A 14,857-nucleotide genomic window follows, 5' to 3' on the forward strand; every position below is an offset into this window, starting at 1 on the left:
CTGTGGGAAGTGGCTTATGGCTGAAACAAAGGTTTAGGGGAGCTTTTAGTCAAAGACCTTCAGGAACATGGCCGAAGGACCCAGGGGTACAGCCAGAGAGGTCTACAGGCCTAGCCCAGAAGCCAGCCCTGTGACTCACCTTTCCTCAGAGTTTGAACGTCTCTGTCACTGTCACCTGGAGGAAACCTGACCACCCAGAGAGGCTGAGTGGAGCTCCTGGTACTCCTGGAGCTTTGTGTGAGAGGCAGACTGACCACCTGCATGGATTCCCGCCAGGCTTCTGGGGTCCCAAGGCCCTTGCTGCAGCCTGGGCAAGTCGGAGGCCAGTGAGAACAAATTATCTCATCTTCTATGGGATTACTGAAACCGAACTGAAGTTTGATTTTTTTTTCAAACTTTTTTTCCCCCAAATCTTAAGAGTAGATGGTGGGGTGCAAGCCGAGTGATCCCTTTGGAGGGAAAGAGTTGGAAGTAAGGCCGAATAGAAGTCTGGTGATAAGAAAGCAGGCCACAGAACAGCACATATCCTGAGTAAGTGGCTCCACCTTTCCTGAGATTCTGGGTGGAGGTTAAAAAAAAAAAAAGGAAAAATGTTTTCATGCCCCAGGGATATTTGCAAATCCAGGTCACTAGCTAGTCCATTTTGACCCTCAGCTTGGTGCAGTCATTGTTCTCACAGGTTCACTTTGTTTCTCCAGAAGAGAGAACAAAGAGGAACTCACAAACCCTTTTGTCAATGGATGGCTTTTAAAGAGCTCTTTGAAAAGATTCCATAATGACCTATTGTCCCTTTATCTATACAGCTCTGTTCTGGGACTGGATTTTTAAAGCGTGTAAGTGTGACTAGGTTTGGTTTGGCATTGAGCTCACTGGCAACCTTGGTTCTCTCTGGGTTTACTTGAAACAGTTTTTCGGGCGCAGAAAACTGGTTGGTTTCCAGGTGGAGGGGGAAAGAGTGTTGCGGTGCCTTACCGCTTTATGGGTAGTGGAGTGGGGAGCTGTGGGGCTGGGGGGAGGGCCGAGCTGACTATTTGTAGAAGTGCGCCGTACATTTCCTTGCTGCCATTATTGCTGTCGTTGTTTAACAAATCAATCTCTTGTGCAAGTCAGTTGCCCTATTTCCCTGGGTCCTGGTTTGGTGTGAGTTCTGGAAACCGGAGGGACTTGCTGCCCTCAACCCCAGCGGTGGTTCACACGGTTTCAGGAGGTGGCCGGGGATTGTGACTGCCACCTCGCGGTCACACTTAGCAAGCCGCCCTTTTCCAGTTAAATCTGGCCTACAGGCTAGTGGTTTTCCCCACATTTCATGTCCCTGAGTGCCCACCCTACCCATTTAAATCCACCTCCTTTGCTTTCTGGAAATGTGCGTTCGCTGTGTTGGGAACTATTTGGTGGGGAAATTCAAAAAGGAAAAACTGCCTGGATCTTGGCGTCTAGGCAGTGAGTCTGTTGCAGACACTGGTAGGGTTTTTTGTTTGTTTGTTTTAAGCGTATTTCCTGATGTGCCTGCAGTTAAATTGCCTCCGGGCAGGGTGCACTTCTGTTCCTTTGGAGCCCCCTGATGGAAACTTTGGTGGGCTTAGGCGGCTGTGTGCAAGTGAGTATTGCTTTCTGGATCTACTCGTGGGAAGAGCACACGTGCTCGGAGGAACAGGATAAGCTGGAATCAGAGAGGAAAGTTAAGCTTTGAGTCTAGTTGATCATGGGGCCTGGGGAGAGAAGGGGGCAAAGCGACTTAAAAATGGTGAGAACCTGGGAGAAAATCACTCAATTTAATGAAAGGAATCTACAATATCCCTTTATAGAAGCTTGGACTGCTCTTTGAAGTATCTTTCTCGCTTTGAAATTCTTTAAAATGAATGTAGGCAATGCTGCTGATACTATTTAGAAAAAGGTTCCGCAGGGAAAAATGGTTCCAATAAAAGGCAGGTTTTCTTTCCCTGATGTTTCTCGCTTTTACCTGAATTGATGACACAAGGATTCATAATCTTTTTCCATTTCAGTTCCCTTGATGAGGTGGATTGTATGTACTGGCACCACCCAGGTCCCTGGGCTCTGCTTTTATGGACAAAATTAGTTCAGCCTCTTATTTGGCATTATCTCAATGTTTTCTCCTATGTGTGTGTGTGTGGTGTGTGTTTTCCTTATGATTTCTGAATCAGTCCTTCCTTCCTTTCTTCTTTCCCTCCCTCCCTCCCTCCCTCCCTCCCTCCCTCCTTCTTTCCTTCTTTTTAATAAAACAGGGCTTATGGTAAATTTTCATTACTTAATCAAGCTTTCTCGCCCATGCCAATTTCTACTCATTTTCAGATCAGAGGCTAGTGTTGCTGACTATTCAAATGGAAAGGGCAGTTAGAAGCCATTCAAGTTTAAACTTTCATTCAATAGGTGAGGAAACTGAGACCCAGAGACGTCAACAACAGCCCTTCTGCCATGGAGCCAAAAATGCAGAGGAGGCCTATACCTTAGCCCCTAGTCCCTCAGTTAATGTGCTTCCACCACTCATTGGTGTCCCACTGTCTAGCTGAATCTTCTTTAATTTACAGATATTTTGAAGGGGCTCTTCTGCTTCTCCCTCCTTTTCCTAGCTTTCTTAAAGCCCATGGTGAACTGAGAAATGGAAATGTCATCTCCATTTTCCAGCACCAGGTTTGTCCAGCACACCCACACCACAGCAGTGAGCGAGGCTGGGAGACCTGCAGAAGGGGGAGTGCCTACAGCAAGGGGCCGCTGATGTCATCCCCAGAACATCAGAAGTGGGACCGTCAGCTCGAGCGACTGTCCTTTCCTGGTTAGCAAGCTTGGTGAGGTTGTGGATGTTCCATTAGAAAACTGCCGGCTCTTAGGCTCATCCAGAACCTGGGAAAGAAAGAGATCAGATGCCCTAGTTGGTCTGAAAACGGGCACTACAGAAAATGAACCTGGGGCTTTGAGGAAAAGGCAAGGGAAGGCAGAAAGCAGCTGGGGAAGCAGGGCACTGACTTGGCGAAAGCTGCAGGCCGGCTTCCAGCCGACATTTGATTTGGAGCAGTTGAGGGTCACAGCTTCTAGAGCTCCAGCTCTCTTGGGCTTAAAAATCAAATCATGCTAGTGACGAGAGCACATGTCATAAAATGGGAGGTAGGCCCACAGGCCTCCCCTGCTCACCTCTGGATTTCTAGATGCAATTTCCTCTGGCATTTTTCATTTTTCCTCTCAAAGGCAGAATAATAAAAGAAGATGAGAAAGGTGTCTCATCATCTTGCCACATTTAAGAGGTCATTCCTGTTTCCCAAAGGCCCAAAAAAGGAGAAAAAACCAGAAACCCAGACCCCCCAAATCCACCTCTTCTCACGGGTTGTCAGTCAGAGGAATGGCTGGCTGGTCACATAACTTCTTCTGATTCTTATTAAGCCACCCACCTTAAGGAGAGCCTGGCTGAAGACACAAATGAGGCCTTCAGTTTGCAATTCAGGAAAGAAAAAAAATCCACAACCAATAGGACCACAAACAGAGCAAACAGGGCTAGGTAAGATCTGTGTCCCCATGGAACCTATGATCTCAATGGCAGGTGTCCTGATCCAAAAGAGCTAAAACCCACAACCATCTCCCCCTCCCATTCCCAAAGAAAGTTGCTGTCTGTCTGACCCGAGGGAGGGGCCAGGGATGGGCAACACTTTGGGAACCAGAGTCCAGAGCAATGGCTGGGCATGTGGGGCCACGGGGGCCTCAGGGTAGGAAGGAAGTCAGCACAGGATGAGTTGGGGCTGGAAAGGAGGCCACCACTCTTCAAAGGTAACACAGGACACTCAGCTGGAAAGAGCATCAGAAGATGAGAATCTTTCGCCCGTTAAAAAGGACCTGGGCTGTTGGAATGGGGTGATCTGTTTCCTCTGAAGGGGAGTTGTTGGCAAAGCTCTTCTGATGAGGCTTCTTCCCCAGGCTAGTGTGAGAAACTGGTCGTCGAAGACAGTGACGCCGGCAGTACTGCCTGACAGGGACGGGCAGTTGAGGAGGAGGGCAGGACAAGGCCTGCGGCCAGAACAGTATCACTCCGGGGCTTACCTTTGAATGGGTCTTTTACAAAAACTTCCCACTTCTCCTGCTTGGTGGGGAAAAGAAGGGAAGGTTAAGGAAGACGGGATAGGAGGGAGAATGGAGACCAAGGGTCAGGCCCTGCGGCAGCAGAAACCACGAGCAGATGACTCTCAGCGAATTCCTGCTACATCCTGCTTCCTTCAGACACTCTTAATATGTTGCAAAGCACATTACTCTTACCCCCCACCCCCTGTTTCATGTTATAAAATACAAATGACAGAAAAGGTCAGTTGGCTTGCGGCTGTCCATTGCTCAGAACTGCGAGGACCGCCGCTTCCTCCCGGCCATGAGACGGTGGTTATAGGGCCGCATCTTCATTTCCACAAAGGGGATGGAAAACTCGTGGCCTTTCCAATGGTACCAGTTGATCCCCTGGGAGGGAGAAAGATAAGCATGTCAATCACCCTTCCCCTGACACCGGGGGAACATCCAGCTTGAAAAGAAGGGGAACGATGGGAGCAGGGACTCCAAGGTGTAAATTTAGCCATTTTCCATTAACATGAAGCTTTGAGGTTCAGTCCCCGGTAAGGATAGTGGAGCACAATTTCCTTTCAGATTTTCTCTTCAAACACATCTGTAAGCTGGGTCTTTACTGGGGAATATGCTGCAGGTCATTCCTTATTGCCAGCTTTCTGTTTTTGGCTCTCAGAAGTTGCATGTGCCAGTAACCCATGTTGAATTTCAAAACCCCAACAGGATGGAAGCATTTTGAAGAGAATAACTGTGTCTGCCCACTCCCGATGGGCGAGCCAAGTGGTCTCCACCTGTGGCGACCATCTTGGTTCACTTAGGGTTAAGGAGTTTCCCTGGCTGCTGGCCTTGCAGGGCTAAAACTGGGGAAGTCCCAGTTGGCCTCATTAGTCACCCTGTTACCCAGCCCAGCCTATGAACTTGAAGTCTCTAACGGGGAAAGAGAGTCTAGTTTACACTGGTATTTCTGATCTCTCCTATCCTGGGGCCCTTCTTAAGATGAAGCCGGGTCTGGGAAGCTGTTCATGGAATTGATAAGCTCTTCACGGGATCTTCTAGATGAGGAAATGCAGTGGAACTTGACTATGCCAAGGGCTTCTCTGGCTGATTTCTAGCTCTTGCGTCTAGATGCTTTCCTTCCTCTGGCTTCTACTCTGTCCTGCCCTTATCCCAGTGTCTGTGTTACTTTTCTTTTTCTCAAGACTCTCAGTATTGTAAGACCCACACATTTATTCAAAACATAATACAGCTAAGGGACTGTGGGTCCCACAGCTCTGGGTCACTCCTGACAGCGGCTGAGCTCCACCCACCTGGCTGTGCCTGGACTCTCCATATTTCCCGTTGAGGTTGGTCCGGTGGCAGTTCTTATACCACCAGGCTCCCTTATATGACATGGCACAGTTGGTAACCGCAACATCGTTGTCTCTGTCCTCTGTGGAGAAAGGCCGTCCCTGATGGTAGCTGAGGGAGTCCCCTGCAAGAAAGATATGTTTGTGAGGCTGTCCAGTTTGTCCCTGTTTTGTAAGGATTTTCTGCGCATTTGACCTATTCCCCAATAATCTGGCTTCCAAGCAGGGGACCTTCCATTATCTCTCCCACTTCCACCTGTTTCTCAGCCTGGCTGTACTGGACTCTCACTCCACCTTATCCCCCAGGTCAACTGCTTCCATGTTGCTCTCTCCATCTCATTTCCTCATTTCCCTGACCTTCTGCTCCAAGCTCTGTCCACTGTGCGCCACCTCACCACCACTATCTATTTCCTCCATGCCTGCACTGGGACACAGGCATTCATGGTTCCTTTTGTCTTCAGAGGAGACACTGAGGAATCATGGCAACCTGGGCCACTCTGGGTCACCACCATGCAGCCACGGCCTGGCCTTCTCCATGGTTCGTCGGGCCTGGTCGACCCACACCCCAAACCCCATGTTCAGAACTTGGTACCAAGTGTGAAGAGTGACATCTGCCAACTAGGGTACCTGTCCACAGGGAACATCATGATGAGAAAATCCTAATCATGTCAGAGAAATGGTCCGGGAAACTGGCCCGGGGCTGTGTCTTGGCAAGAGCAGGCTTGGAGGGTGGAGAAAATGTCCAAATCACTCTCTAGAAATATTCAATGGGCTAATGAGTAGGAAAAAAAGTTAAAGAAGAACTCTTTGAGGACATATGAAGATCAGTAGGTAAAGACTGTAAGGAGGCATGTTTTGGCTAAATATCTGGGGAGAAATTACCTAACTATTAGAGCTGTTCACAAATAGAGGATAGATCACTTAGAGACCTGTGCAAGATCTCCACTCTTAGAGGCAAACAGGGGCTGGGGTTCTCTTGCTGGGATGCTGTAGAGAGGACTCACATGAACTGAGTGTTTGAAGTTAGGGATCACACTGTACTTAATTTATAATTATTGGCTAAGCCTTTGGCAGGATTTATGGTTAGAGATGGTGTGATGGGGCTTGCACTATTGACTCAACATTATTCTAGATGCTTCTGTTGCCTTAAGCTAGGAGAGACCATAGTTCTGATCCTATGACATCTAAGTCCACACTCACAGTAGTCACTCAATGCCTCCAACTCTTCCCACCACAAGTTAACTCTTCAGGGAATCACCTGTGCTTTGTGGGGAAGCCCAATTCCCTCAGGTCTTTTGGGTCCCTAACTCAACATATCATTGTCTCTATGGCATCCTTTACATCTTCCCCTCCCAGTCTCCAAGGAGTCAGGTTTTCTGTCCATCTCTACAGCTAATCCTACTACTTGCAACTCATTCTTTCCTATTTCTTCCAGATCCAGGAAAAGGCAGAAAAATTTCTTCTTTTTTGTATGTTTTTTAAGCATTTCACCACCTCCTATCCAAAGTCAGACTCATATCCTTTATTTAAAAAATTCTTGGATTAATTCTGCTCTCTAGTGACATTTTCTTTACCATCAATTCCTTGGCTATGTTATCTCTGCCCACAATCTTATTATCTTCTCATCTCCTACTTAATCCCCTATAATCTAGAATTTTCCCTCATCACTGCCTGGAACAATTCTCTCCAGCTTCCACTCTGATGCTGTTGTCTCAGATGTGATCATAACATTGGCATTTATCTCCTCCTCAGATCTGGCTCTTCTTTCCATTTCTGCCTCATATATCCACCTCATATATTCAGTACATTATCTAAGCTATGTACTTGTTTTTCTACTTTCAAACATGGTTCAGATTTATACTTTCTCTTAATTCTTGACATTAGTCAAAGCTCCTTTTATCTCCTCCCAGGATTAACACAGCAGCTGCCAGCTGGTCTCTGTTCTTCACTCAGATTTGCTTTATCTTGTTTATCACTGTCACATTGAGCTTCCTAAAACCCGACTTCCCTTATGGCTCTGAGGACCTACCACGGCTCCTCACTGCCCACCATAAGAATGCTGAACTCTACTGCTTCGTTTCGAGGTCCTCAGAACCTGGCTCCATCCTTCTCCACCAATCTTCTTTCTATTCATTCTGCCCTGGACTCTTCATGCCTGCCCTCCACCTACAGTAACTGTTCTTTCTGTGACTTTTCTTCCAGGCTTTGCCCTCCTTGGAGTGTGTCCCTTACCCTTGGGGTCCCAATCAAATGCTGCTGCCTTCAACCAGCCAGAACTCCCTTCTCTGGGCTACTAAACTGGAAGTGAGTACCATTTATTTTGTGGTGAGTTACTTTCTAATTGTTTCCTTTTAAAAAATAGATGTTTAGTTCTTGCAGAGGCCATGTCTTATGTTTATTTTGGGCCCCCATAATTTGCACAGTGAACATCTAAGAGGTGCTCAACACCCTGTTTTTGATAACTTGATTTGGAGTTTTCAATTCTAATCCAATTAGAAGTCTGGTTAGAGACTCGAATTTTGGTAGCCTTAAGAAATGCAGACAGCAGAAGGGGCTGAACTTGGATGAGAGGTCATCCAACTTGGCTAGATTGTTGCCAAGAGGGCCAGTAAAATGAGCAACAGCTAAAGATAAATACCAGGGGAATTGGGTAATAGAAAATGCCAGAAAGAGAGGATGGACTCTCCCTCCTGGGCACCTTCTGGTCTAGAAAGAACAATTGTGGGAATCACCCAGAGAAGGGGGCAGACTACATAAGCTCAGGTTTTCATCTCTTGAAGAAGATGAACTGAGTATTTGAGGTGAAGTGTCAGGCTGTAGTTAATTTATGGTGATTGGCTACATTGTTGGCAGGATTTGCTTATGAGAAGGGAGAGTAGAATGTGCTCCAGGAGGCCCGGTAGCAAGACAGGGCTACAAGAGAGGCAGCAGGGGGCCAAGTTAGACAGATAAAAACAGGCCTGGAGCAGGTGAAGAGGAGGGAGGAAGGTGGGGCTTGTAAGGAAGTGGGAGGGCTTGCTTTTCTTTCTGTAGGAAAAATAAGACCTGCTTTTATATTGAATAATTCTCATCTTAAGGCGTGGGGAGTATCAGGTTTTTTTAAATAAAGGATTTATTCTGACATCTTGTTTAAAACACTATATTTCAACAGCTATTTTATGCCCAAACCATGGTAAATTGGACCTTTGTTGGGGTCAGTTCAGGTATGTCAGGTTGCCTCGGGAATGATCTCCAATTTGACGAACAAAGGACAGCATGTCTTTCCTTTAGAGTAATGGTAACTGTCTTAGAAGAGAAATAATTGCTCAGATGTAGTAATTGAAAGAGCAGCAACTTGATGATCTTAATTGCAAGAGGCATACAAATGTTGCTAAAATTATACACCAGCATTTGGCCCTAAAGGTGGAGTTAGTGAAAGGACCCATAAATCCATGTACCAGACTGCAGAATGTTGGGCAAAGTGGGTTTTATGAAGGGTGCTGTAAGAGAACGCAGGAACAGATTGGCAGAGCCTAGGAAGTAGACTAAATATTATGTTCCAATGAAACTATTATTGCAACAGAGCTTATAGAGATGGTTGCTCAACTTAGGAGCAATGTCACGAAAATCTATACGGCACATGTGGCCATGCAGGTGGTTCTTGTGAGGAACGAAAAGAAATGTGGCCGGGGAGGACTGTGTAAGTGCTGCTGCTTGTTCCTTGGTGGAGGTGCTATGATGACAGCTGGTGGGGGGGGGGGTGTCACCTCAGAATAGGGGGGTTTGTTTTCATTAGTTCAAAGATGGTTTTCCTAAATGTCATGACATGAGAGATTGCTATGACTTCTACCCACAATTATGCTTTTGCTGAGCCAATATTGATTAATATAAGACAAGAAAAACAATCCTTTGCTCTCACACTGCACATTTTTTAAACTTTAAAAGCATTCTCACTGTATTTACTGCATTTTTTCTGTCTGTTATAGGAAGTAAGGCAAGGCATTATTATCATGATATTCCAGATGAGGAACCCAAGTCCTGAGAAGCTGATTTCAGTTCCCTGAGTGGTTGTGGACAACGTGGACCAGAGCCGGTGATTCCAGCCCTCTGGCCCCCTCGCTGGCCCGCTGCTGCTGCAGGTCAGGCCTAGAATGCGGGGGCCTGCTGCATGCCCCTTGACCCCGGGGGGTGGTGAGTACCTGCAGTGCCGTTGTAAGCCCCTATGTGGAGTTTGTACAGGCTTCTGCTGTCCTCCACAGAGAACTTGTCGTAGTGGGCGAAGGCAGCCTCCTGGCCGTCGCGCATGTCCACGCGCAGCTCGTAGCGGCCCTGGGACGTGATCCGGTGTATGTCGTCTAGCCCTATGGAGAGAGCGGAGAGTGCAATGGGCCTGGACCCCGTGGCTTTGGAAGTGGAGGGAAATGCAACCATCCTCAGAACAGATGTTATGGGAAGGGGAGGGGTGTTCCAGACTGCTTTTGCCCTCAGCCCTCCCGAGGTCATCATCAGACAGACCCTACTGGGCTCTGAATTTCCTCCTGCAAAAGGCCACGCTCGTCTGCTGATGAGCTCCTGTCCCAGGTCAGCTCAGAGGGCCTAACCTCTAGTCTGGACCCAGTAACTGACCAGCTGAGCCTCAGGATTCCCGGCTCCATCTCCCATCACCTCCCTCTCCAAACCACGGTGTGGGGTAAAAAATGACAAGAGGCATTATACAGGTGTGAATCTTTTGGTGTGGGCGGTAGGAATCAAGAGGCAGAGACACTGATCAGGGCTGTTTAGAGCGGGCCCTAGGGTTGCAGGATTCCCAGACACCCTCCAGCCTGCCAAGGGGCTCTGTCCACCTCTCATTGCACTGCCCCTACTTCTCTCAGCCTCCAGCCCTCCTGAGGCTTCCACATGCAGGTCAGGGAGTATTGTCACCTGCGTCCTGCCTCCAGTTCCTTTGTCTCTAATGCACCTGCTACAGCTTGCTCCCCTGCCTTTTCACTGGTCTTTCTGGGGAGTTACTCTCACTCAGCCACTCTCCTTGACTCTAAGCTTTCCAGGCCTTAGTCTCAGACATTGCTGTAAGGTACAAACTTCTGCAAGGGCAGATTTTGGGCAGAGCCCAGATCTTCCTCGGTGACATTGTCTTATACGCATTTTCCTGTCCATTTGTCCTGGCTGGCTGTGTCCTGTGATTTTCTGACTTTGACCTGTCTGCCCAGAGTTTGAACCACTCACCTTGTATTGCTAATGATCACTGAATCCTCCTGGTGTCTGTCTGTCTACTCAACTGGGGTCCTCGTGCTTTGCTACATCTGACACTGATCAGAGTACGCCATGATTTAGAATCAAAGGATTGCGGACATGGAAGGGAATTTAGAGATTAGTTAAACTAATCTATTTGTTTTGTGGAAAAGGAGGCTGAAATCCAGAGAGGTGAAATGATTGACTGAGGGTCCCCTGTATCTTTCTTCTTCAGTATCTTGTTTGAATTAAAGCTTTACATTGACTGAACAAACAAGCAAACAATTTAGAAAGAGACTCATAAACACAGAGAACAAAGTGGGTGGTTGCTATAGAGGAGAGGGTAGAGGGATGGTCGAAACAGGTAAAGGGGATAAAAAGGTACAAACTTCCAATTATAAAATAAACAGTTAGGGGGATGAACATAAGTATAGGGAATATGGTCAATAATATTGTAACATCTTTGTATGTTGAAAGATTTCAACTACACCCTGGTAACCATTTAGTAATGTATATAGTTGTCAAATCACTATGTTGTACACCTGAAATCAGTTATGATGATGTGTGTCAACTATATTTCAATAGAAAACAAAATAAATGAACAAAAAATGAAGCTCTGTATTGATTGCAAGTTGAAGCTGTTTGCTGTTTGTTGGGTGGCTGACCCACATTCTCGCTTGTGTGCTTGTGTGAATGCAATGGGTCCTGTAGTACTCTGCTCAGATGACTAACTGGACAGTGGACACAGCCCACAGCAGCTGCAGAGGTTGGCTGCTAACAGCTCACAGATGCTGTCTTCTTGACCAAATGGGAGCCACTTCACCTGGGAAGATATACTCTCCCCTCCCTGTGCCTTAGGCAGACCTCTATCAGAGTCTGATGCGGGGTACCAAAGTCCTGCCTCTTTGCCCCAGTGGGGACCAACTCTGAGGAGCAATTCAATGCTCTAGAGGTTCCTGGAGGATCAGACTAAACCTAGTCGACCACCTAAGCCTGGATTTTTGCCCCTTTCCCCCCTGCTCTGCCCTGCCTCCCGCATCCCTCTTCTCCTGAGAGCACTCCTTCAATAAATCACTTGAGTAGTAATCCTTGTCTCAGGCTCTGCCTATAGGGAACCCAACTTAGGACACCAAGTTGGGTCACAGTGTTACTCCCAACATGAGTATTGCTGTCAAACTGCACATCACTAAGCCAGGCCTCTACAAAGAATTCTCACAGTCTCTCTGTTACCTATGGCATTAGGCCAAGACTTCTCTTTCCAACTCAGATACCAAGATGGGTCTCCATTTTACCCCGCTAACCTCATTTTCTTCTTTCCCTGACCTGTGCCTTCCTTCTGGTTGAACGGTTTCTTCATTGTCGCATCTGCACACATCAAAAGGATCCTGCTTTGCCTCTCTATCTGCCCCCTTCCCTTGGTTATTCTCCCTGGTCATCCCTCAATGCCTTCTCCACAAAGAGGAACTCTTCCTGTCTGAATAGCTGTGGCTTCTTGTTCACAGCTCACAGGTCAAGTACTGTGTTTCCCAGTGTGGGCTGGCATCTCTGATGATACGAGAAATGTTTTGGGAATAAGGACTGAATACCTTGAATATATATGGAGGAAGATTATTCCCAAATACTCTTTCTCTCTCTCTTAATAGATTAATGAGAAGCCCTAACCCTGATCCTACCCTTAATTCTCAGTCTCAGTTTGGTTATAGTACCTTGTGGTTTAACATCTAATGTTTTCTCATCTTCATTTTTACCTCCTCCACCACCATCAGCAATACCACCACCAACAGTTTGGAGTCCCCAGATTTCACTGCCATTTAATGACATTAAAACTGTTTTCATTGCATTTACTTTTGAGGCTCCCTTTTACTTACAGCATATGATAATAAACTAGCTTTCCATTTTTGGCAATGTTATGGAGCTTCAAAATGATAGATTTAATTACATAGAACAAGTGATCTATGGAGAATGTAAGTGCATGATAGATTAGATATTTCGCAGATATGTCCAAAATTGTGAAAGTGGTGCACATGGCAGAGGTCTGGGAAATGTGGGCACTGTCTGCTCTGGGTGCCTTGAGCCATGGGCATTGAACCTGTCTCCAAGCTGTTTGCAAACTCTTAGAAGGTAAAGATATTTTTCTATTCATTTTACTTCTCTCTCAATGTTATTATATGCATTTTGCCTTGTATTTTTATTACCACATCAGCAAACACAGATCTGGGCATCTAATAGCTGCTCAACAAGTTCTTAATGATTGATGATTGATTAATTGGTGTCTATGCTTTAGGTACCTATTATCCCCAGGTACCATATACAGGCAATGGGGTTAAATATGATGTGGTCCCATCCCTGAAGGAAGTTTACATAGATAGTCAAGAGAGACAGAAAGGAAATGGATGCTGTGATTTGGGCCCACAGAAAAGATACCAGCCAATTCTCCCACAGTCAAAGGGTGAGAGAAAAGGGGAGGATAGGGTCTGTGGGGGAAGAGGTGTTCAGCTGAGTCTTTGAATATGCACAGATGGGCACCAAGGTGTAGAGGGAAGGGGGACAGTTGGCTGGCAGAGCAGGCCTTGCAGAGGAAACATTAGTGGTTCAGAACATTTGGACTTTGGGGTCAGGATGGGGAGTAGGCTCCAGAGGTAGATTAGAGAGGGCCTTTCACCTGGTGGTGATGAGGAGTCACTGAAAAGTTTCACAAGTGGGGTTTAACGAATGCTCAGATTTGGGGCATAAGCAAGATCAGCATGTGGTCAGTGGGATGGTCCTGGAGGCTTGGAGGCCAGTTAGGAGGCTGTGATATGAGGATCCAGGAGAAAGACAGTGAGGCCTGCATGAGACAGTGACAGGAGAGGAGACCGCACATATGGGAACTGATCATTCACCTTCCCCCCTGCTTTCCTGCACAAATTACTGTGAATGGAAACCCAGCCAAGAGGGAGAGGCAGGTGATAATAAATGTACTGCTTTCCGGGATTGGGGCCACTGCCATCTGCCTGGGTCAGGTGTGTGTTTGCCGTCTCACACCAGTGCAGTTCTCAATCACACCCCCTGCTTGTGTCAGCCTCTAGGAAATGAACAGTCACCTCTAATGCCGTTCTCATTTTTCCCTTCCCTTGCCAAGTCAGGAAATAACATTCCCCCAAGGAACCAGAGCAGAGGGACTGCCTCATTTCCTCCTGACCTGCAGGCTGGCTGGGGCCTGGCTTCTGAGAGATGCCCAGCCAGCCTGCTGCTCCCTTCTCCTTCCCCCAACCAGGCAGCTCACTCTCTTTGTAGTTGCCTCTTGTCAAGACCCATCAGCATAAGAGACTATTAATGAGGATGGGAAGAGACAGAGAAAAGAGGAAAACACCACAATAAGACAAAAACAGATCAATAGTGGAGCCAAATAGAGCAAGAGGTACTGAAAGCAATTCATGAGTTGTCAACTTCTTAACAGGCACAGGGTTTCTGGTAGTCCCAGATGGACCCAGAAAGGAGAAAGATGGACAAGAAGCCAGAGCAGCACTCCAGGAGAAAGCAGAGAGGCGTTACCCAGCCAAAACTCATCCTCCAGGTTCCCAAAGCCAACGCGGTACTCAGCCCATTTCCGGAAAAAATCCGTTTGGCCATTCTGCCGTCTCTGGAATACCTGTGAAGAGAAAGGCAGGGAATGAAGAGATGCCAAGGATAGCAAACTCATGAGGAAAATCGCTAGAGCCGTTTTATATCTGCAACGACGAAGATGCTCAGGCAAGGACACTGCAGGGCAGAGCTCTGTATTTGCTCAGCAGTCTTCATAGGAGAGGCTCAGAGCTCTTTTCTTGAAATGCAGAGGCCTCTGAGGAATTGGCCAGGGTGTGATATTGACACTAATTTGCACCCCTGCAAAGTAGAAAGGATTCAGGATACATATCAAGTCCCCAACCTGCCAGAGGAAATAAGGCTTGGCTCTCAGATTAATCTTTTTGCAACATGGAGTGCAGCAGAAAGCATTTCTCACCAAAAGAACGGGACCATCTTCCAATCAACTGGTCACTGTCATTGTCCTATTGCAGGCAAAGCAATTGTATATCATTCATTCTCTGAGCTGTTTGAGGGCTAATTTCACGTAACCTTCAATACATCAGCCTTGGCTTCAATTTCCAATTATGCTTTAAGAAGGAGGCACAAATATCAGAAACGTAAAAGAAAATGTCTCCCAAGAGTAGCTGTTATGAGCACAGCCACCATTTAACTCCATTAAAACACTATCCATTTTGCCCCGGGCA

General features: G+C 46.9%; 1 protein-coding gene across 4 annotated transcripts in view; it reads right to left on the bottom strand.

Moving 5' to 3' along the window:
* Positions 1-2,218: 2,218 nt before the first annotated feature.
* TNR (tenascin R) overlaps positions 2,219-14,857 on the bottom strand; it is a 395,087-nt gene continuing 382,448 nt past the window's right edge. For 3 of the 4 annotated variants that reach the window (XM_036918087.2, XM_036918086.2, XM_036918089.2), the window contains 4 exons: positions 14,142-14,238; positions 9,575-9,736; positions 5,358-5,521; positions 2,219-4,449 (listed from right to left, as the gene is read on the bottom strand). In XM_036918087.2, the coding sequence (XP_036773982.2) occupies positions 4,330-4,449; positions 5,358-5,521; positions 9,575-9,736; positions 14,142-14,238 (543 nt within the window). In that variant the 3' untranslated portion in view covers positions 2,219-4,329. Of the gene's footprint in view, positions 4,450-5,357; positions 5,522-9,574; positions 9,737-12,433; positions 14,239-14,857 lie in introns of those variants that run through there. The other variant, XM_057507894.1, reaches the window with a different exon arrangement.

Source organism: Manis pentadactyla, chromosome 9 (genome assembly GCF_030020395.1).
Source record: "Manis pentadactyla isolate mManPen7 chromosome 9, mManPen7.hap1, whole genome shotgun sequence".
Lineage (NCBI taxonomy): Eukaryota > Metazoa > Chordata > Mammalia > Pholidota > Manidae > Manis > Manis pentadactyla.